Below are 23,964 nucleotides of genomic sequence, written 5' to 3' on the forward strand. Positions count from 1 at the left end.
GAAAGAAATTAAGATATCAATTAATAAACTTAAAAAAATTTTAAGGTGATAAGAGTACATCAACTACCAGCTACAACAAATAAAAAAAATTAAAAAAGAAAAGATAGGAGAGAGGCTGCTTTCTAAGATAAGTGATGGGTGCCTATTAAAGTTCACAAAGAGTGGTCTGAAATTCTGTTATAAGTATTGTCTCCTGTTCTATCTAAGTATTCCCTTATTGTTAATTTTCTCAAAACTCAATGTATGTCTTTAACAAGTTAATTCTCTCTGCTTTCTAAAAAGAGATCCTAAGAAGACAAGCATCACTGTAATTGTAATAGAAATCACTCTGCACAAAGAGTAGGTAGGTAATTTTGGCATTGACTATATCATCTTGTGAAGAATAATAGTTAATAAAAATCTTATGAAAAAATTAATAATAGTAATAGTTAATAGTCATTCTAAAAACAAAGAATAACATTTTTTAAATGACAACTATCTCAAGAGAAGTAAAACTTAAATGAAGAAAATAATGCTGGAGTAATAATGACTTTGGGGAATTTTGTTTTACAGAGCCCACAGGATCACATACATAATTACCCTGAACTTTTGTTTACAAATATATGTCATGAGAATGGTAGCTAAAATAATTTCTCCCTACAAAAAAAGAAGAATGTGAAAGAGCTCCCAGTAATAGCATTAACTAGACAGTATTTAAAATATTAAAATGTTCCCAGAGGCAAATTAGAACCTAAGGTCATTTTTTTTGGTTTCTTTTTAAAACTGGAGGTGAAAGCTGCAATTCATTTTAGTATTAAGATAAAGAGAAATAGCAATAACGACATTTAGTAGATTAATTCTTTTTAATCCAGATTTCTTTTTCTTTTTTGCTAAAGAGAGTTAAGTCAACACATGATTATTACACATATACTTGAGGTGCTGTTATAGTAAAGAACAGCCCTATGAGTTTGTTTTCTTCAATGATGTAACATCCTTCAAATTGAGAAACAAAAACTACTATTGCTATATTTGAAAATAAAGTAATCCTTTCTGGTTTTCTTGATCTAAAAGGCAACAATTTATAAGAATGTATACTCGTATTAAGTGACAAAGTGAACCCAATGTTCATCTGGAGGGTATGTGCAGTGTTTAATTTTTGCATATCTCCAATGCCTAGTACAAAGAAGTCAAAGAACTGGGAAATGTCTTTTCTTTTTAAACAACAGGATAAAGGATACCATTCATTTTTACTAAAATTCATTTCTCTTTGCAAAAGAAACATGGGATGATTTTTCAAATGGAAACTTCTTTAAAATTATCACCTAATTATGTAAATCTGATCACTATAAAACCACAAACACCTCAAGATCTTGTATATTTTAATAAAGTATAATAATTATTTATAATTTTTACTTTACATATTTTTGGCAATTAATTACTAAGATGTTAAATGCTGAATGAAATAAGAGCCACACACTAGTAATGGCCAAAGACTGAAATGTCTTCCAAGAGGAAAAAAAGTCAATAATCTAATTGTTTAGCTCAAAAGCTTACATTTATACACATTGTTGATCTTGTAGATATAGTAGAAACATATTCAAATGTAGTTAATGCAAAAGTCTTATTTCAAAAATATGAAAAATAATACCCTATTCATACTAACTGCATTATTTGATCTTGTTAGACTCGAGACACAAAAATAAAATCACAAATATAATACTGCAATTTTAGGATCTTTCCATTTCAGCAGTATGAAAATCAAGTCAACCAGTAAAGATGATGTATATGTTTCCTTTCTACTTAGGAAGGGTAAAAAACAAGCTAAGCTGTTTTAAGAAATCAAATATGCCTTAATTTTTACCAAGAAATTTCTTGGCCAAAAGCTTTTCCACTGTGATATAAGGGGCAAATTCCCTGAATTGGGAGTTAAAGCATCTGGATTCCAACACAGGTTCTAAATATTGTTATCTTACTTCAGATAAATCATTTGGCCTCTTGTCAGTTTTCTCATCTGTGAAAAGGCAAATAATTACACCTACCTCATAGGATTGTAGCAAGAAATGAAAAAATATATGCAAAGTGCCTTTAAAGTTTAAAACCCTAAATATTTTTAGCTATTATTATTATGAGGCAATTGGACTAAATAACTTTTCAATCTATGATTCCAGGCCCCATATCAAGAACAAATAGAATCCAAAGTTCTGAAAGTAATAAATAAATAATAAATATAATATTTAAATAATTAAATTTAAACTTAAACTTAAATAAATAAAAGATTTAAGTAATTAAATTAAATAATAAAAATAATAAATGAATGGATAAGTAAATAAATAAAGCCCACTGATGTTAAATTAAAATCACTAAACATTTGATTATCTACTGAATATCTGATATCCTTCCAAAAATTATATTCAAATTTAAGTAACAATTTCTTACAATTAATTTTTAAAATATATTTAAACAGTTCATTGTTACTTTCCTTTCAATCCAAGGTGGCCTATAAAAGTCATTCAAATGAGAAAATGATGAGATGAGAAAAGTAGGCAAGTTTATTTCATTGAAATCTAAATTTAAAATAATAATTTTATACTCTTTTGACTTAGTTAAAATTGATGAAATATTCCCAAGTGGATAGGCCAAAACAATTTCTATTTCTGGATGTAATTAGCTTTTTTTTCCATAATTCATCCTCCTAACAGTTCATAGGAGATGAGTCTGCAATTTTGTCTTTAAACCAACCTAGGCTAATAGATCTTTTATTTTTTTTCTTTTCTTTTCTTTTTCTTAAGTTTTTCACTTTCAAAACATAAACATAGATAGTTCATTCATTCATTCACCCTTGCAAAACCTTGTGCCCCAAATTTTTTTTTCCCTCTCTTCCTCTGATCTCCTCCCTTAAGTGGCAAGTAATCCAGTATATGTTAAGCATGTACAATTCTTCTATAGACTTTTCCACAATTTTCATGCTACACAAGAAAAATTAGATCAAAAAGGGGGAAAAATGAGAAAGAAAACAAAATGGAAGCAAATAACCACCACCACCAAAAGTGAAAATATGATGTTGTAATCTACACTCAGTCCCCATAGTCCTCTCTCTGGGTACAAATGACTCTCTCCATCATAAGATCATTCAATGGAACTGGCCTGAATCATGTCGTTGTTGAAAAGAGTCATGTCCCAATTCTCAGATGATGAAATTGAAACTATATCCACTCATATGAAAGAGTGTTCCAAATCACTACTGATTAGAGAAATGCAAATTAAGACAACTCTGAGATACCACTACACGCCTGTCAGATTGGCTAAGATGACAGGAACAAATAATGATGAATGTTGGAGGGGATGTGGGAAAACTGGGACACTGATATATTGTTGGTGGAGTTGTGAAAGAATCCAGCCATTCTGGAGAGCAATTTGGAACTATACCCAAAAAGTTATCAAACTGTGCATACCCTTTGACCCAGCATTGCTGTTATTGGGCTTATATCCCAAAGAAATACTAAAGAGTGGAAAGGGACCTGTATGTGCCAAAATGTTTGTGGCAGCTCTTTTTGTTGTAGCTAGAAACTGGAAGATGAATAGATGTCCATCAGTTGGAGAATGGTTGGGTAAATTATGGTATATGAAGATTATGGAATATTATTGCTCTGTAAGAAATGACCAGCAGGAGGAATACAGAGAGGCTTGGAGAGACTTACATCAACTGATGCTGAGTGAAATGAATAGAACCAGAAGATCACTGTACACTTCAATGCTGTATGAAGATGTATTCTGATGGAAGTGGATATCTTCAACATAAAGAAGATCCAACTCACTTCCAGTTGATCAATGATGGACAGAAATAACTACACCCAGAGAAGGAACACTGGGAAGTGAATGGAAATTGTTAGCAATACTGTCTATCTACCCAGGTTACTTATACCTTTGGAATCTAATACTTAATATGCAACAAGAAAATGATATTTACACACATATATTGTATCTAGATTATATTGTAACTAACACATGTAAAATGTATGGGATTGCCTGTCATGGGGGGAGAGAGTGGAGGGAGGGGGGGGATAATTTGGAAAAATGAATACAAGGGATGATAATATAAAAAAAAATTACTCATGCATATATACTGTGGGAAAAAAATTCTAAATTAAAAAAAAAAAAAAAGTCATGTCCATCAGAATTGATCACCGTATAATCCTGCTATTGTTGTGTACAATGATCTCCTGGTTCTGTTCATTTCATTTAGAATCAGTTCATATAAATGTCTCTAGGCCTCTCTGAAATCATCTTGCTGATCGTTTCTTATAGAACAGCAATATTCCATAACATTCATATACCACCAACCTGCCATTTGGGAGAGGGGAGTGGGGGGAAGGAGGGGAAAAATTGGAACAAAAGACTTGACAATTGTCAATGCTGTAAAATTATCCATGCATATATCTTGTAAATAAAAAACTATTTTAAAAAATTCATATACCATAACTTATTCAGCCATTCTCCAACTGATGGGCACCCACTTAGTTTCCAGTTACTTGCCATTACAAAAAAAAGACTACTACAAACATTTTTGCACATGTGGGACCCTTTCTCTCCTTTATGATCTCTTTGGCATACAAGTCCAGTAAAGACACTGTTGGATTAAAAAGATATTCAGTATGACAGCCCTTTGGGCATAGTTCCATATTGCTCTTCAGAATGATTGGATCAGTTCACAATTCGACCAACAATTTATTAAGAGGTCTTTTAAAAGGCCTATATCTAAAATCATTACATTAATCACATTGGAAACAACAAGTAGATAAAATATCTGTTGCTCAGATTCATTTGAAAGGACATCCTATAAAATTTGCCCTACAGTATGTTTATCTGGGACAGAGAACAGATCAAAAAATTGCTGGTCTCAAGAGATGAAAAGAACAGCTTGTATTGCTTTGGCAGAGCTCTCAATTTTATTAGGTTTTTACTCATTTACTATTTTTTTTTTCTAGTACTGGTAGCATCAGGATATCCCAATATTTCCAAAACAGTAATAAATAGATAAGACGTTCACTACTACATAGAATTCCCAATTCCTCTATTTTTGTCTGCCTATATTTTTGATTTCCTTCACAGGCTCAAGTTCGATTCTTTTTGTACAGCAAAATAACTGTTTGGACATGTATACATATATTGTATTTAACTTATACTTTAACATATTTAACATGCATTGGTCAACCTGCCATCTGGGGGAAGGGGTGGAGGGAAAGAGGGGAAAAGTTGGAACAAAAGATTTTGAAATTGTCAATACTGAAAAATAACCTAAGCATAAAATTTTTGTAAAAATTAAATTAAAATTTTAAAAAAAGTTCACACAAACAAAAGGAAATGCACACAGTGAAACTAAGCAGACTGCAACATATAATGAACTAGGAACTTAAGAAAAAGAGTAAAGGATTTTATCGAGGAATCATATGTGTGACATGGAAAGGATGAACTGATTACATGACAAGAACAAAAGATAGCTAGCAGAGTGTCCTTATGGAAAGGAATCAAGGAACATTTCCAACACCTTGGATGTACTGATGAGGTGCAAGTACCAAAGTTGTTGCAATCTTGCAGAATAATAAATTTCTTGGTGATAGCTTTTTGGGAAGATGATCAAGAAGTTCAGTATAAGGTTACAAGCATCAAACCATTTGAATACATCAATGCTAACTTAAACTGACACTTATAATGTACAACAGGAACCTCTTTCTTCAAATATAGCACTCTCCCATAATTTATCAAGTAATCTTCTGGAATGTCTAATAGATTTCATATATTATTGCTTATTTCCTTTTAAATAATAAAAATTAAAATTTTAAAGCAAAGAATACAAATTACATAGCAGAAATAGTTTCTAATTCCAAATAATGGCTTAAGCAACAAAACAGGAACTGAGAAAATAATATCCCCTTTCATTAACCAAAAGTCAATCTGTGCTGGACCATTATAGTTCATTAAACATCCCTACTTAAAGTCTAATTACAAATATTAACAAAATGCACTAAATCTAAATATTTACAAAATCCAGTGCCTTATCAAATACAAGTAGGCAATCTTGAATTTCAAGATTAGAAGAAATGTTTTGTCAATCTGTAAAATGATCAACTGATGATGAAATATTTTCTAATTAACAAAGAAAAACATTTATTATCAGTTAAAATAAAGAGGAAAATTAGATTAAAATAAGATTAGTTTCTATGTGTTATAGAAGATATATTTACCTTCCTTTGCTTTTATGTATGTAGTGCAACTGCTCATTCCCATCCCCAAAATACTGATAAAATTTAGCAGCCAAATGAATTCATTTGCTTTTAGTCTTATCTAAAAGGAAAATGGGCATGAAGCTAAAGAGGACAAGGGGTACGCAGTAATATAGTACAATGGTTCCAGCTTATGTTTCTCAAGATCTCTCTTCACCAAATTTAATTGGAAAAAAAACAAAAACAAAACAAAAAAAAAAAAAAACAACACTGTACTAGAAGATCAAGGATGAATTCAAGCCTCTATTCTGACATTTACTAGCTTTGTTATGATGGGCAAGTCTCTGAACCTGTTTCTTCACCTATAAAGTGAAAACAAGAATAATGAGTCTGAAGGGAAGACAGAGTAAAAAGATCTGTCAGACAAATAGGAAGAATTACTACAGAGCTGACTCCAAGATTCTTTGTAAGCACTTTACAAAGCATCCTCCCTTACAGTATTTTTAAAGATCTCATATCAACATAAGCTATTGTTAAAATTAAATACTGCTAAATGCAAAGATAGAAAGATGGAAAAAAAAAAACCCACAGTATCTATCTAGAAAACATATACACAAATAAGCATAACAAAGTAAAATGTGATGATTATAGCAAAGGCAAGATTCAGTCAAAGTGTTCTAAGAAAATGTGAGGCAACAACAATAAACCATGAATCCAAAAGAATCAAGGAAAAAAACACTTCAAAACTTGACAGAAAGGCAATGAATTTTAAATTCAGAAACAGCCAAACATTTTCAAACATGATTAATATGGGGATTTGATTTGTTTTTAAACATGCTCATTATGGCATATAAGAGGAGAGACAATAATTTTAAAACATATTTGTTACTTGAAAATAATAAAATATGAACCACTTTTTTTCCCTGAGGCAATTGAGGTTAAATGACTTGCTCAGAGTCCCAACTTCTGAGCGTCTGAGGCCAATTTGAACTCAGGTCCTCCTTACTTCAGGGCTGGTGATCTATCCACTGTGCCACCTAGCTGCCTAGAACTATTTTTTTAAAAACTGTTTTTCAACTGGAATGAAAAATGGAAGCTTCCTGGAGTAGGTAGTTATGTCTCTGGAACTTGAAAGCCCAAAATTTCATAACATTTGGAGATAGATAAGGAGTGAATTTCAGGAAAGTAGAAAAGCCTCTCCAGGTTCTTCTGAAACCACCATTTCTTATAGTACAATTGCATTCCATCACATTTTACAACCATAATTTACTTGGCCATTCATTGCTCAATGAATGGGCACCCCCTCAAATTCCAATTCTTTACCATGAAAGAAAATGCTAATATTTTTGTACATCTTTAAGAGTTTGTTTTGCTTAGGTCTAAAAATTTCTTTAATCTATACTACTTTTAATTCCCCTCTCCTTTCTCCCATTTCTCTCCTGTTCCCTGTTGAAAATATATCTGTACCCAATCGTGTGAACTTTGACCCCTTCATATGAGAATGAGATTTAAGGGTCCTGTTTGAATCCATGTCTTGTAATTTCTCCAAACTTTCCTCTTCCTGCTCCCTCCTCATTTTCTTCCTCCCTTTTTATCCTCCTAATATTATAAAGACATAATATGACTTTATGACTTCAGATGATAAGATAACTGCATTTTATTATAATTAATTTCCTTTGTAATCTTATATATTTTATTTTGCATTTAAAAATCTTATTCTGAAAAAAAGTCTATAGTTTTTACTTGACTGCCAAAGGATCTATGACCTTAAAAAAAAAAAAAGTTAAGAATCCCTGCCATTGTGGGTATATGGAGTTGAGTGAAATAAACCTGGAAAAGTATATTAGAGCCAGACTGTGGTTAAATGCCAGATTTGGTATTTTATCATATAAAAGAGGAGGCACTGAATTCAGAAAAAGGGCATGCCCTGATGCATTAAGAAGATTATTTTGGCAACTACTGAATGAAAAGATGAGATATACTAGAAAGAGAAAGGCTAGTTAGGAAGCTATTCTAATATCCCAGAAAGACATAAATAAGGCCCTAAATTAGAATGGTAATAACAAACGAAAGCACTAGATTTGAAAACAGAGAATGTGCTATGTTTCTTATTAATAGTTGTCCTGGGACACTACTTTACCTCTGAGCAGTTCTATTCCTCAATATAAAATGGAAGGGTTAGAGTGAAAGATTCCTGAAATCGCTTCCAATTCCAAAACAAATGAAAAAGGAGATGGCATAGGGAAAATATTGTATAGGCAGACTCAACAAATTTATTGGCAATTAACTGTACTAAAGTGAGAAAGAGGATTTGTCTTTAATTCTCTTCTAGGAGAGAGGTGCTATCCATTTTATTAACAAGTTAGGGAGAGGGGGGAAGTGTAGTGAAATGATTAGTTTAATTTGAACAGAGTATTTAAGGTATTAGTGTAAAATCTTATGTGGAAATGTTTAAAGAAACAATTGAAAATGATATAGAGGAGCTCAAGGGAAAAACTGAGGGTGTGTGTGTAATGGATGAGATTGCTAACAGATTATATAGAAAGAAAAAGAAACAGACCCAAGACAGAACCTTAGCATACACACATATCTGGAGAATGAGAAGATGAAAACTAGCTTTAATTTAAACCAAGATCCAGACTCTAGTCATTGCTCTTTTCACCATCCTTCCTTCACCCATCCTTTCTAGTCAGCTCTTTCTTTCAACTAACACAGCAAATGATCTCATCATTTCTTTCCTAGACTATCAATAGTGCAAAGAACACTAAAGGATTGGGTTCAGATCCCCAGCTTTGCCAATTGCTAATTGTGATCTTGGGCAAGTCATTCAATTTCCCTAGGTCTTAGTTTCCTCATTTGTGAAATGAAGTTGGACCAGGCAACCTTTAAGGTCCTTTCTAGCTCTGAATCAATGAGATATGAAGACTAGTTAATTTTTTAATTTTGTTTTGTTTGCAGGCTGAGAGGAGAGAAATGAGAGAGATGGAAGAATAAATGCTCAGTGGAATGAGATCAAGGAGGAGAGAAGATCAAGAGTTGGATGGAGGGGTTAGCCTTTGACAGGAGGGGACAATTTATCAGCTGTCAAAATAATAACCCCAAAATCTATCTCTGATCATGTAACTCCCCTATTCAAAAAGCTCCTCTGGCCTCCTGGCACTTTTAGATTAAGATATATATGTGACTCTGATTTTTAAAATCCTAGATTTACTGTATGTTATTCCCCTTCCTGCACACTCCATTCCACCCAAAATGGACTACTTACATGCCATTCCATCTTCCAACCCCATGTCTTTGAAAAGACTGTGCCCCATGACAAGAATACATTCCCACCTCATTTCAGCCTCTTAGAATCCCTAGCCAGCTTCAAAGCTCAGTTAAATATAACCTACTGGAAATTTTCTTGGATCCTGTAGAGTCCTCTTCCCTTCACCCCCAATCTCAGCTGCTAGTACCTCCTACACTACCAACATCCAAAACTACCTTAAATTTACTTGTATCTATAAATGGTCTACCCCAAAAGAAAGTAAACCCAAAAGGATAAAAATGGTTTTGTTTTTTTCTCAACAGAAGGTAAACTCCTAGAGGGTAGGGAATGTTTTTGTTAACTTTTACATTGCTAGGGATACAGGCAAAATGCCAGGAGGGGGAAAGATAGAGATATTTTTAATTGTTGAAGAGGTTCTTAAAATTTGTAGTCAAAGAGATTCAAGGTAGGACTAATCCTAAGCAATTCTGGAGATAAAACAGTATCCTAAGTCTTTAATCCACCCAGTCCTTCAAAATAGAAAGAGCAATCATTCAATAAGCATTTATTGTGTTCTAGGTTCTGGGATACTGGGGGGGGAGGTAAAACCACTCCCAGCTCTCAAGTAACATAGAAACAATTATGAACAAATAAAATATGTTCAGGAAAAACTGAGAATCTTCTCAGAGTTAACCAGGAAAGGTTTCAGCCATATAGGATTTCATCTAAGAGCTGGGGAAGCCAAAAGAAGTATCTAAGGAAGGAGAGAATTTTTAACATAAAACAGTCAGTGAAAATGCATGGCTTGGGAGATGAAGTATCACTGATTTACCTAAAATGAAAAGAATAAAAGTGTAAAATCAAAAAGGAAGAAAGGGCTTTAAAGGCCAAACAGGTTTTTTGTCTGTTTGTTTTGTTTTGTTTTGTTTTACCTCTGATCTTAGAAACAACAGGGAGCCTCTGGAATTTGTTGGATAGGTTAGTAAGATGGCCAGACCTCAACTTTAGGAAAATCACTTTGACAGTTGAATGCAGGATGGATTGTAGGGATTAAATTTCAACAGATTGGCCAAATGGCAGACTATATGAATAGTAAGAGTAATAAGAGAGTAAGGGGTAAAGGATGAAAACTTGAGTTACTGAAATAATGGGATAAGAAAGTATGAAAGATTCAAGTTGCTCTTCTGTAAGAAACTTGAGTTAAAGTATCATAATAGCTAACCCTAAGTCCTCTGAATTTGAACTATATATATAAGCAGTTGCCTAGGGTGGCTATTAAGACTATTTTGTCTGGTTCTTAGTAGTCTATCCATCATAAGGTTCTCCTATTCAATAAAACATTTATTCATCCAACAAATAATCAGTTTTCAGTGAGTTAGATGTAGTAAGAGAAAAAGAAATAAAAGATGAAAAGATAAAGTCCTTAATTTCAAAGAGTACTAAGTTTAGTGGAAGAAATACAATGAGCACATAATCTTTAATAAAAGGTATTTTGTAAAAGTGCAAAAGGGGAGTTTTACAAAAGGGAGCCATAGATGAACTCTTTCCAGTTCTGCTTTGTTAAGGGAAGTCACTTAACCTCTTTGGGCTAATCAGCTTTATCAGGTGTAAAATAAGAGGGATGTTCTAGATGGTCTTTGAAAATCGTTCTAGTCCTAATAGGCTAGGAAACAAAATCAGTCAATAAACATTTATTAAGCACCTATTAAGTGCTGAGCACTGTACTAAAATCAGGGACACAAAAATAAGTAAGGCAATCTCTGACTCAAGGAGCGGGAATAAATATCAGGGGCACAAAAATAGGTAAGGCAATCTCTGACTCAATTTAATTCGGGAAAGAACAAGCTAATATTTACAAACAAGCTATGTTCAGGATAAATAGGAACTAGTCACAGAAAGAAGGCACTTTAATTAAAGAGTACTTGGGACAAGGCTAAAGTTAGGAGAAGAGAAACAATAAGTTCTGGCTAGGGAATTAAGTAAAGCCCATAGATCTAGATCTGGAAGCCTGACAAGATTAAAATGACTTGCTCAAGGTCATATAGGCAGTAAGCATCATTTTCTTTCAAATTCCTAGAAAAAGCTGTCAACAGTGAGGGCCTCCACATTTTCACCGTCCACCCCTTACAACATGGTTTATTTCCCCATTAGATGGGGATAAGATTCTCCAACTTAACAATACTCTTTAAATTGCAATATTTAATGGCATCTAGCACACTTGGATGTCCCACAGACATGTTGGATTAGGCAAGTCCAAAATATAACTTGGGGAAGCTAAAGAGTACAGTGGACAGTGCACAGCCCAGGAATCAGGAAGATCTGAATTCAAATCCAGCCTCAAGACACTTAACACTTACTAGCTGGGTAACTGTGGGAAAGTTACTTAAAACCAATTGTCTCAAAAAAAAAAAAAAAAAAAAAAAAAGGCAAAGCAAAACTTGTGGTTTTCTTCTCATCTCCTCCAACTTCCTTATTTCTACTGAGGGCCCCACCCATCTCCAATTGCCCAAGTACACTAATTTAAGTATAATCCCAAACTAATCATTCTCATATCTTAATATCCAATCAATATCCAATTTGTCAATTCTTGTTATTTCACTTCCCAATATTTCCATTTGCTCACTTATCACACCACCTTAATTCAAGTCCTTCATTTCCTCTGCCTGAACTATTGCAAAACTGATCGTGTCCTTACTTCAAGACTCTCCTTTCTTCAATCCATCCATCCATCCAAATGTATATGCCTAAAGTGCAGAAGTGATCGTTTCCCATTTAACAAGTATCAATGATTCCCCATTAGGATACAAAGTCCTCTATTTGTATCCCATTAGATTGTGATCTTCGTGACAGCAAGGTCTATTTTCATCTTTCTTTTCATCCTCTGTGCACAGGGTTAGGTAAATGCTTGTTGACCTGACAGTCTGGAAAGACTGGAGCCAGACTGGGAAATCTTCAGTCTGAATCCAGCCTATCTTTCTGAGATGGTCACATTTTCACGCTCACTTTTGGCCCAATCACTCTACTTGCACTTTGTTGTACGACATATTTCTGGCTCCTTTAGCTTTGCACAGGCTCACCTGCCTCTGCACTTCAGACTTAACAGCCCTTTTCCCTCACCAGACTCACACCAAGGGCTGCTTCCCTGGAGGCCTTTCTTGGAGTCTCTAAGTCGTTACTTCCCTTCCCCCACTCACCCAGTATTTATGTAGCAAATACTTTATTACTTGTCACGGCCAAGGTATTCTCCCAAAAGAAGATGAGCTCTTCGAAAACAACAATAAACCTCCATTTTTCGTACTTGTATCCCCAGAGCCCAGCGCAACGCAGAGCACAGAGTAGGGGCTTAAAGGCTTGTTCGTTTACTTCAAGGGAGAAACCTAGCCTGGGGCGATGAGCAAGCCCGGACAAGGGCACAGAGGTGAACAGCCAACGAGGGCGGGGATGCAACCCAAAGAGAGCTCCTCGGCCCGGAGGATTTGAACATCCTTTAGCTCTGGGGAGCAGCAAGAGGCTGTAAATAAATGGAGGCTGGCGGACTCAAACCCTAAGCAACGAGCGACCTTCCCACTCCCTCCTCCCGCCCCCGCGGTCCCGACGGCAGCCCGCGGGTCGGGGTGGAAGCTGCAGCCCCCATTCCAGGCTGATTACGGTTACAGAAAAAACAAGATTCAAAAAGCAAATTCCATCTGCAGGACCCGCGGGCTAGGCGGAGCGTTAAACTCCAAACCATATGGATCCCATAGGCTTCGTCCCAGTTTAGGGAAGGAAAATTCGCTGGAAACCCCTTTTCTCTTTCCATAAGCTCGGACTACCCGCCCCCAGAGGGGTCGCCAAACGCCCGAAATGCTGGCACACAAGATGCGCACAGCCCGGAGCCTCTCCCCGGAGACCCTGAGTGAGCCGGGGCTGCACCTCCAGCCCGAGTCGACCCCGGGGGGCGCCGGGGAGAGTGCCTGCCTCCGGCAAAAACAGTACCTGGATCTCCAGGAGAACCCAAACGAGGCGCTCCTCGTACCTGAAAGTGGCCAGGGCCACCTCCCCAAGCCAGCGCTGGCAGTCGTGCTGGCGGTGATCCGAGGCTCCGGTCCCCAGTGACGCCTCTCATAAAAACAACAACCTGCTTCACAGGCTCCTGCTGCTGAGGCGACAGAAGCGACCGGCTGTGGCACCGAAGAGCATGCTGGGACTTGTAGTCCCCCTTCAATCCGTCTTTGAGGGAAGGTGGAGTCGGAGAACTACGATTCCCATAGAGCAATGCGGCACCGCCGTTGGGCGACATCAGGAAGCCCCGGCTCGCCCAGAGTGTCAGCTGTGCGATCACAACATCCGGGTCTTAGCGGTGAAAGGGGCGCACGAGCTCGTTGTTATGGAAACGGGTTCGGGGACTTCCCCGGCTCTGATTGTACCTATTTTACTCTGATTGATCTCGAGAGCCGGATCTCTATTTGGCTTCCTGGGGGTGTGGCGAGGCTTCTAGTGCTGTAGCGGGTGGGACTCTCTTGGCTGCCTCCCCGCCGGACCACTGCTGGCTATATTTAGTATATTGAAGAGGTTAAAGGAAATGGTGAGACTTCTCTCCAGAAAAGACTTTGGAGGACGGGACTGGGCTGGCTGGTTGGAGGGTTGGGCGACGAGGATTGGGAGCGCGGTGCGTATGTGCGTGGAGGGAGGAGGGGAGGGTATTTCTAAGGATTGATGACATTTGGAAAGTTGGAAGGCGGGAAAGTGGAGAGGTAAAATCAAATTCTCAGGTGAAATCCTGACTTTTTAAAGGAGGGCAGACTGGGGGAAGGGGGAGGGCGAATTTGCTCCAAAAGATGAAGTTTTGCTGGCGGACAGAACCGCCAACCTTTAATCCCCAGCACGAAGAGCCTAGTGAACACGACGCGCACAAAACCTGGATTGTGTCGTTTGTGCGAAGTTAAGTGGCTGAGGAATAGAAAGCTAACGAGGAGTTTGTCCTGCCGCATTTTAGAGCCAAGGCAAAGAAAACAAGGGGGGATGGAGGTGGGGGAGCTATGTTGTTAGCAAAAGATGTAATCGTACCTTAAGATGTAATCGTACCTTAAAATGGCCTGGTAAATATCAACCCAGTGTTCACTTTCAAGGTACTTCCGAAAGATATAATATTTAAAATGTAATTTAAAATATTATTGTCTTTCCGTAAGGTACAGCAGCTGCTGACATGATATCTAAGGTAAACTGAAAAGAGTACTGGATCCATTGTCAGAAGACCCCTCTCCTTCCAGCACTAACATTCTATCGTAACTGTTCTTTATGATATCACACACAAATTTCATGAAAAAGTAGGAATTACTGGTAATTAAGTTGTACTTTTAAAAACCAAAGCCTAAATGTTAGGGTTAAAGATGTTCAGCACTTATATACTGAGTTAACAATGTAAGAAAAAATAAATTAAAAACTGCCAAATAATTCTTTGGTCTAAATTTTATAGAAGCTTCCTGTTTTGAATGAACTGGATTGTCCCAAGTCTAAAGCAGACATAGTAAGTATAATTGAGTAAACCCACTTTTACTAAGCATCTGCTGTGGGCTAGGCCCTGAAGATACAAAGATAAACATTTCAATTCAACATTATTAAGTTCCATGTACAATACAATACTTGCACACTCACAGAGCTTCCACTTTTAGACACATATGCCGCAAAACAAATAGTAGAATGCATATACTTTTATGTCCACTGATATTCTTCACGAATTATAGACTTAAAACTTCATATGTTATGAAAAACAGCCATGCTAGGTATACCTAACTAAAACTGCCCACTTTTTATATTCCCTTCCCTCTTTCCTGGTCAACAGAGTATCTGATAACCCTCACCTAGTAAAGATTAGGCAATTTAGGGATGGAATAATTCTCAGTGGGGGAAAATTCCCCTTTCCAGAATCTGTCTGGGAAGTTTAACTGCAGCACTTATCCAAGATTATAATATAGACAGCTAATTCAGGATAGTCTAAGGTAAAAAAGCACATCTTTTTCTAAGTGCTAACCAGCTGAGTGACTTTAGACAATAATGTACATGTTTATGAATCAATTCCCTTCTGCCGTAAAATGAAATTAATCTTACTACCTTTCCTGGTTTAAGGAGAGATAAAGTAGTAGATATGAAAGTATAAGCTTTTATTAAGTTTAGTGTAGAGTGAACCATTTGTGAGATAGCCATGCCTCTTACTATTTTGGGTGATAGTTTCCCTACTTCCCTCAGAATAAATGTATAATTTTAACTTCCATGTTTGTTTCCATAGCTGAAGTACTTTTTTCTTTCACATCTGCTACCCCCAACTCTTAACTGTACAATATTGTTGCCAATTTTCACTGTTTCAAACAATGCTTCAGAGATTTTTTTTTTCAGGGACTTACTAAAGAATGCATAAAAAGCAATGGATAATTAATTATTGTATCATTTGATCTAGACATCATTTGTGCCCTGGGAAAAATCCTCTGGAACCAATGGTATTTTGTTCGCAAACTCCCTTTCTCTCAAAGTTGCTTTCTCTCACATTCTTTCCAACTTCTAGTACACAAGCCAAGTGCTCTCAAAGAAGATAACTCATCTCTTTCTCTCCTCTCTTGTGAAGACCATTCTTTTATGTTATTAAAATATATATATTCTTAGAAGGCCCAAGTGACTCAAAAAGAAAGATTGTAGGCAATCTACTACTGTGGTTGGTAACTGGAATTACCATGAAGGATTACTGAGGCCCAAGAATCTCATTTCACATAATATGGAGGGCCAGAAGAATTTTATGATGAGCTGCATAGTTTACCATGTTTGTCTTTCATTGACAAGTAACTGCTGTCTAAATTAAAAGTGCAGGCCAGTCTCCCTTCTAGAAAAGGTGAGAGGGCTCAAAGAATGTTGTTCTACTCTCCAAGTTAGCAAGGGAAATAGAGAAAAATAGGGCTTAAGAAACAGAAGTAAAGAGATTTTCAGAGACAAAAAGGGATTATAACCTATCTCAAAGCACTGCTGGCTAATAGAATGTGATAGACCCGAGGAAGAGAAGAACCAAGGAAGAGAAGAACCATTAAATATTTCTAGATAAATTATGGATCTATAGCTTTTTTTTTTTTTTTTAACTGAGGTATAATTTTGACTCAGAAGAAGGAGGATCTGCTTTAATTAAATCCAAATAAATGATCATATCGATATGGGGAGAGGTCATGGAGTAAAGATCAGAGAAAAAGAGACTAGTATTTAAATGAATAGTGTTCACTCTCCTTGAGGGGTCTTCAGACAGTGATTGAGCAACCAATTGTGTATTATAGTAGAAATTTCTTTTGTATATGAGTTTGACTTGTAACTAATTTCTTCAGATGTTGAAACTGATTTTATTAAGGCGTATTAAATCAACTATTTGTCTTATCTAATATTAATAGAAAAAAATGCTATGTTCCCAAAGCATGTATCTGAGAAATAAGATATACTCCCAAAACTTGTCACCCTTATTTGCTATTCTATGGATTCACATGGAAACAAATTATATGAGCAGAAGGAACACAGAAAGCATTGCTAGAAATGATGAAACTGAAACCCTTCAAGGATACTGATGGTATTTTCCTAAGCTAAAAAAGGCAAGAGTTAAAGAGAAAAATAGAAATAGGAAGAAACAGCTGTTTAAGAACATGAAGGAATTCATGGACTTAAAAAAAAATAAAAGATATACAGAAAAAGAAGCAAGAGCACACAGACAATAGTGGATGAATACAAAGCAAAGTACTATTTTGTAAGAGCTTTAAGAACGTTAAATCTCGCAATGAACCAAAGCTGACAAATGCTAAAGATGACAAAAATATGGAGAGGAGGATCAAAGAAGGTTTACGACCATTTGTCAAGAGAGCAATAATAACATAAGAAACAATTCAAGACTTAAGTTACTTCTACTATTTCTGCCAAAAAGAACAGTTTTTAGATAAAAAGAATAGAACCAAAATAGCTGATAGGAAGGTAAAACCCATTACTAGTGAAGAGATAATAAAAGATTATCTAGCTTTTATGAATTTGATTCATAAGGCCTAGATGAACTAGATTCCATTCCACAGATCTGAAAAACTGATGAATGTGTACTGATCTACTGTCAATTGTCTTTACAAAATAAGAGAACAGGATTGGGAAATGGTAAAAGTCCTGACTTAAAAAAAAAAAAGAGTAGAATCTGAAAACTACAGACTCATGAGTTTGCCTTGAATTCCCAGCAAAATTGTATGATGTTTTAAAAAAATAATCTAGTGAAGCTCTAAAAAGCTTTATATACATATATATGCATATATATGTATATTAAATAAAAAGTCTGGCTTCATTAGCAATGGTTTATCCTGTATTAATCTTTTTATATTTTTTGACAGTTTCTAAGCCAGCAGATCAGGGAACTGGTACAATATATACAATTAACAAAATATTTGACAGTTTCTTATGCTTTATTTAATAAATTGACAAGATATAAAGAAATATCCCCACTGAAAATCCCTGTTCTTTTATCTTTCTTTTTTTCCCCAGACCATCACCATTGCTCTGGGTTTGTTTTTTCCTCATAGGCAACAATTTCAATAAGGTGTTCCTCTCCATCCTTGCTTCTTTGACCCTTTGTTTTTAACTTTGTTAGTCATTCAAGCCCTGCAACATTCCTAATAATTATCATAAGAGTTCCTTTTCCTTTTCTCTACATCTCTTAACTTCTTATTATCTCCAGTTCTCCCCTCCTTTATTTCAGTTTTTAATGAAGTGGTAACCCTTCTCCCCAAAGCCAGATTTCCTATTTGTACTCCCAATTTCCTCCATAATCACCAACAGAGTCAGTCTCTCATTTCCTCTTATTTTCAATTTCTCCGTATGGCCAAGTTTCTTTAATCTTTTAAGACCTCATTAGACTCTACCTCTTTTTTTATAGCCAAATTCTTTGAAAATTATTGCCTCCACTTTTCCTGTCATGTAACCTTTTACAACCTTCTCACCACTTGAATTATAATCATCAAAAATAAGTACCAAGCTTAAATGGTTTTTTTCTCAGTCTTCATCCTTTTTTGCCTCTGCTGCATTCAACACCACTAACTATTCTTTCTATACTCTTTTGTCTCTGGGTTTTCATTACACTGCTTTCTTGGTTCTTCCACTGGTTGAACACTCCTTAGCCACTTTTGTTGTATTATCATCTTCATCATTCTTCCTAACTGTGAGTGTGCACATCAGTGGTGTAAAGCTCAAATAGAAACAGATCACCAAACCATACATAAGGATTCCTTTTGGCTGCATATACTTAGAACACCATAAATTAACATCATCTTTGTTTTATTGTATTTTTATTTATTTTTGTTAAATATTTTCCATTTCCATTTTAATTTGGTTCAGGCTCCACTCAGCATGTCTACATCTCTGTAAAAAAAAAAAAAAAAAAAAAAAAAACTGGTTTGCCATTTCCTTCTCCAGTGTATTTCCATTTTACAGATGAGGAAATAAAGCCAATACGGGTTAAGTGACTTGCCCAGAATCACACAGCTTATAAGTGTTTTTCTGACTGGCCCAGTACTCTATTTTTTGCATCATCTAATCTTGAATCCTCACTAATTCATATATTCAGTCTATTGCCATTTTTACTTTTACAATCTCACTTGGATATGATTCCTTTTCTCCACTCACATGGCTACAACCTTAGTTTAGATCTTTATTACTTCTTGCCTGGACTACTGTAGTAACCTTTTAATTGGTCTCTCTCAAGTCTCTCTTTTTACCCCAGTCCATATTCCACACAACAATTGAAGCAATTTTCCTTGAGTACAAATCTGGCTATGTAATTCCCTACTCAAAAGTTTATCTCTTATCTCTAGCAGCAAGTATAAACTCTATTTGACATTTAAAGTCAGCCTTATTACACATAACTCCCTTTCATGCATACTACAGTCCAACCCAGATGATCATTTTCTCACATACCACACTCAAATAGCTTCTCTATACCAAATTCATTCCCCCCTCATCTACCTCTTTGAAACTCTTAATTTCCTTCATGGCTCAGCTCAAGGTTTACCTTCTACATGAAGTCTTTCTTTATCCCCCTATGTTACTGCATTCCTTAGAAAATAACATGTATATAATTTGTATATTCTTTTATGTTATCTCCCTCAGCTAGATTGTAAAGTCTTCAAAGGAAAAGACTTTTCACTTTTGTCTCTATATCCCTAGCATACTCTTCTCAAAGGGAAAGACTTTTACTTTTATCTCTATATCCCCAATAAATTCACTTTATTTCTCCTTAAGTTCATGATACTGTTCCTCTACATCTCCTTCAGATAAGCTGACTGCCCACTTTTTTCTCCAAAGGTTTTTTACGAATCTATGCATCTAATATATATTTCTTATAAATCTATATATACAAATCTATATAAGCGTAATTGAACCCTTGAATTCTAATCTGTACTGTCAGTTGCCTGTCATATACTGTATGTCATATAAGTCCCATTAGCATCTAAAATGCCATAATTAAACTCATTGTCCCAACTGAACCTACCCTCCCTAGAGAAGTCTCTATATTCAAAAAAGATACTACCAATCTCTGTCATACTAATTCATAATCTCAAAGTTATTCTTGACTCTTCTCTCTTTTTCTGGATTCATTCAGTTGTTCCCAGTTGATAAAGTTAAGAAAAGATAAAGGTAGTTTTCAAAGGAAGGAGTTAAAGCTATATATAGCATATGAAAAAATGTTCCAAATGACTAATAATTTAAGAAATTCAAATCAAAGTTATGGGCAGCTAGGTGGCACAATGGATAGATTCTAGGTCTGGAGTCAGGAAGATACCATCTTCTTGAGTACAAATCTGGCCTTAAATACTATCTGTGTGATTCTGAGTAAGTCGCTTAACCTTGTTTGCCTCAGTTTCCTCATTTGTAAAATGAGTTAAAGAAGGAAATGGCAAACCACTCCAGTATTTTCACCAAAAAAGAAAAAAAAAAAAAAAAAAAAAACCCTAAAAAAATTCCAAACAGGGTCAGAAAAAATCAAACATGACTGAAACAACTAAACCACAAAAATTAAAGTAAAGTACAGAAATTCTACCCTTAAACTCATCAGATTGGCAAAGTTGACCTCCACAAAGGAAAATGACAACTATTGGGGGAATTTTAAAAGTCAAGCACCTTAAGGCACTGTTAGAACTGTGAATTGGTACAGCCATTCTAAAAAACAACTTGGAACTATGCCCCAAAAGTTTTTTAACTCTGCATTCACACTCTTTGTGCCAAGTGATACCATTACTAGGTCTATAGTTCCAAAGAAATTAAAGGACCTATACATATTATGAAAATATTTGTAGAAGTTCTTTTTCTAGTAGCAAAGAACTGAAAACTAAAGGGGTGTTGATCAGTTGGAGAATGGCTGAGCAAATTATGATTATGTGAATGTAACAAAATTATTGTGCTCCAAGAAGTGAAGAAAGGAATAGTTTCAATGAAACCTGGAAAGATTACAGAGTAAAATGAACAAAAGAATAACTTGTTCAGTAGCAATGCTGTAAAAGCGAATAAAAGTTTTTAAGAATTCTTATCAAGGGACAGGGAAGTGGTACAATTGATAGAACACCAGCCCTGAAGTCAGGAGGATCTGAATTCAAATCTGGTATCAGACACTTAACACTTCCTAACTGTGTGACCCTGGGCAAGTCACTTAACCCCAATTGTCTCAGCAGAAAAAAAAGAATTCTCATTAAGCAATGTCCAGCTGTGAGTCTAGAAGACCAGTGATAAAGCATTGTTCCCACCTCCTGATAAAGGAGTTGAACTTAGTAATATAGGATGATAAATGCAAACATACGAAATGCAAAAAATCACTTTGTTTGATTATATATATTTGTCACAAAGCTTTTTTATTTTTTCAATGGGGGTAGAAGAAAGAGAAAATATATTTCTGTTAATTGACAAAAAATTTAATTAAAAATTGTATTCAGTTGTCAAAATCTATCAATTTTACCTCCACAGTATCTCTAGAATGCCCTCTCTCCACTCACATGCTTATCACCCTAGTTCTGAACTTCATCTGCTCTCACCTGGACTACTACACCAGCCTCATAATTGCTCTTCCTCAATTTCCCCCATTCACAGATAATCCACCTCCATATAGATGTCATATTTCCTAATGCACAAGTCTGTTTAGGTTGCGTATTCGCTTGTTCTTCAATTATTCCATATTGCTTCTAGACAAAAATATAGGTCCTCTATGATCTGGTTTCAAACAACCCTTTCTGTCCCTGTTTCACATTACTCTCCATTCATATATATTCCCTATATTCCAGCTAAACAAAATTACTCTGTTTTCTGAATTTAACTTATCTTCCCATCTATGTTTATAAACATAAACTGTGCTCCAAGCCTAAAAATACACTTTTCACATCTTTGCCTTTCAAAATCCTTCTCTTCCTTTACAATTTAGCTTAAGTGGTTGTCCATAATATTTCCTCCCTGCCTCTTAGTGCTCTCTTTACCCCATTAAATATTACAAAACCACTTGTTTCCTCCTTTTTTCCCTATCCTGCCTTATGTTTATGTGTTCATGTTATATTAAGTAGGGTGTAAGCTCTTTGCCCTCCTGGCAGTTACAACTACTAGTCTGTCCTAGGCCCAACAGAGTATCTTTGACCACTGACCTTTGCAGTGTCAACTCTACCCGGCTCACCTCCTCTGAGGCCTTCAAAGGTCTCTGGCCACGATCTCTTGAATCTATAGCTTAATAACCAGTAGCACGCTCAAGAACAGCCACGTGTAATCTTAAAAGCCTTTATCATACCTACTCACATAATGCCCTGACTTGATGCCCTGACTTGTTGATTCCCTAGTACATTTTTATATATATATATATATATATATATATATATATGTGTGTGTATATATATATGTGTATATATATGTATATATATGTGTATATATATATATATATATATATTTTAGAACTTCTCAAAATGCTTTACGCATAGTAGGTACTTATATGTATGTGTATATATATGTATATATATGTGTATGTGTATATATATGTATATATATATGTGTATATATGTATATATATGTGTATATATATATATATATATATATATTTTTTTTTTTTTTAGAACTTCTCAAAATGCTTTACGCATAGTAGGTACTTAATACTTATTGAATTGACTTTGTCAAGAAGAGTAGACCTATTTATCAAACTCTCTGAGAGTAATATGATGTATTTATCTTTTAGGAAAAGAAAATTACTTCACCTAAGAAGAAATTGCCTCCAAAGAAACAACCAAAACCCTTAGACCTTCCTCCCTGTGTAAATCCAGGCAATCCTGTATTTTCCTGTATGTTGGATCCACCTACCCTCCAAACATGTACTACATTGTCAAAACCTCAGATGATCATGTATAAAACAACTTCAGGGGGTTATGGTGAAATAACACCTATACCACCATTTCTTCCTTGCAACTTTTTCCCAAAGAGTAATACATTTACAAATCACCTTAAACTGACTGGAATGTTTCAGAATAATTATCTGAACACTGTTCTTGACAGAGGCAGAGTGATTGACTTTCCAAATTTTCAACACACTCTATGAAAATACTATTTGTATTTATGGGGAAATTTTCATTTTGGAAAGATATGCATTTAATGTTAGGGCTAAAAGTCATTCATGTAACAAAAATATTTGGACCACATTGAAGATACTTAAAATGAATAAACCAGGTGGTTAAGGTAATTGTCTTCTTACCTGAATGACAGATCTTTGATTTTAATGTTTCTCACCCAACCCCTGTGGAATATTAGAAATAGCAGTTACCTCAGAATAGGTGAAGTAAAAAAATATAATAAAAGAAATTAAATTGGATATATTCTTATCTAAGCCATTTCTTTATTCTTTGGATTTATGTTCCTGAAAAGAACTTCAAAATGTTTTTTATTATCTCATTTACATATAAAACATCCTTATTATAAGATGCTCAAAGAAATTGATGAAGTAGAATTCATGCCCATTCATTTTGAGATTTTTTTAAATTGTTTTTATTAAAAAAGGCAACATAGCAAATTAAAAACTATAAGGTATTCACTGTGTCAGTACTTACATTTCTAAAAATACTTATTATTCTGTGTTCAGTACCTAAAGAATTTCACATTGACATGTAGTAATTCTATAGAATTCTCAGTAAGTAGTAACTAGTAAACCCTCTAATGTGTGGGTGAAAAAAATTAAAGTTAGAATATAGGCTTTTAAATGATCATAGGAGGAAATTTGGGGTAGGAGAATTCCTTTCAGAAAAAGTTTGAAAAGTTAAAGCATTTTCATGGCAAACACATAAGTTAAGAATAGTTGCAGAAAGAAATAACAGAACAAAATGGTTTGATTTAACAGACTAATTTTATACACACATACACACATATATACATATATTTATTATATATGTGTCATCAAACTAAATAGGATCCATAAAGTATCTGGCTGAAATGTGCCACTGTGATTTCCATTCTTAAAGATCTTACATAGTAACTATA

At 35.1% G+C, this 23,964-nt stretch overlaps 2 protein-coding genes across 4 annotated transcripts in view; one reads left to right on the top strand and one right to left on the bottom strand.

The window, feature by feature from the left end:
• The window catches only part of CCPG1 (cell cycle progression 1), an 89,277-nt gene extending 75,528 nt beyond the window's left edge, over nucleotides 1–13,749 (bottom strand). For 2 of the 3 annotated variants that reach the window (XM_074294555.1, XM_074294556.1), the window contains exon 1: nucleotides 13,463–13,749. The gene's annotated coding sequence lies outside the window, so the exon portion shown is untranslated. Of the gene's footprint in view, nucleotides 1–13,422 lie in introns of all 3 variants that reach the window. The other variant, XM_074294558.1, reaches the window with a different exon arrangement.
• Nucleotides 13,739–23,302, top strand: PIERCE2 (piercer of microtubule wall 2). The gene is made up of 3 exons (XM_074294567.1): nucleotides 13,739–14,011; nucleotides 14,903–14,953; nucleotides 22,676–23,302. The coding sequence occupies exons 1-3, from the start codon at nucleotides 14,009–14,011 to the stop codon at nucleotides 23,030–23,032; spliced, it is 411 nt and encodes a 136-aa protein (XP_074150668.1). The 5' UTR covers nucleotides 13,739–14,008; the 3' UTR covers nucleotides 23,033–23,302.
• The last annotated feature ends 662 nt before the right edge of the window (nucleotides 23,303–23,964 follow it).

Source organism: Sminthopsis crassicaudata, chromosome 2, assembly GCF_048593235.1.
Source record: "Sminthopsis crassicaudata isolate SCR6 chromosome 2, ASM4859323v1, whole genome shotgun sequence".
Lineage (NCBI taxonomy): Eukaryota > Metazoa > Chordata > Mammalia > Dasyuromorphia > Dasyuridae > Sminthopsis > Sminthopsis crassicaudata.

Excerpts from the sequence above, each read along its gene's own strand:
- PIERCE2 (XM_074294567.1), top strand. Across the intron at positions 14,954-22,675 it reads CCAAGTCTAAAGCAGACATA|GAAAAGAAAATTACTTCACC; the intron begins GTAAGTATAATT and ends TTTATCTTTTAG.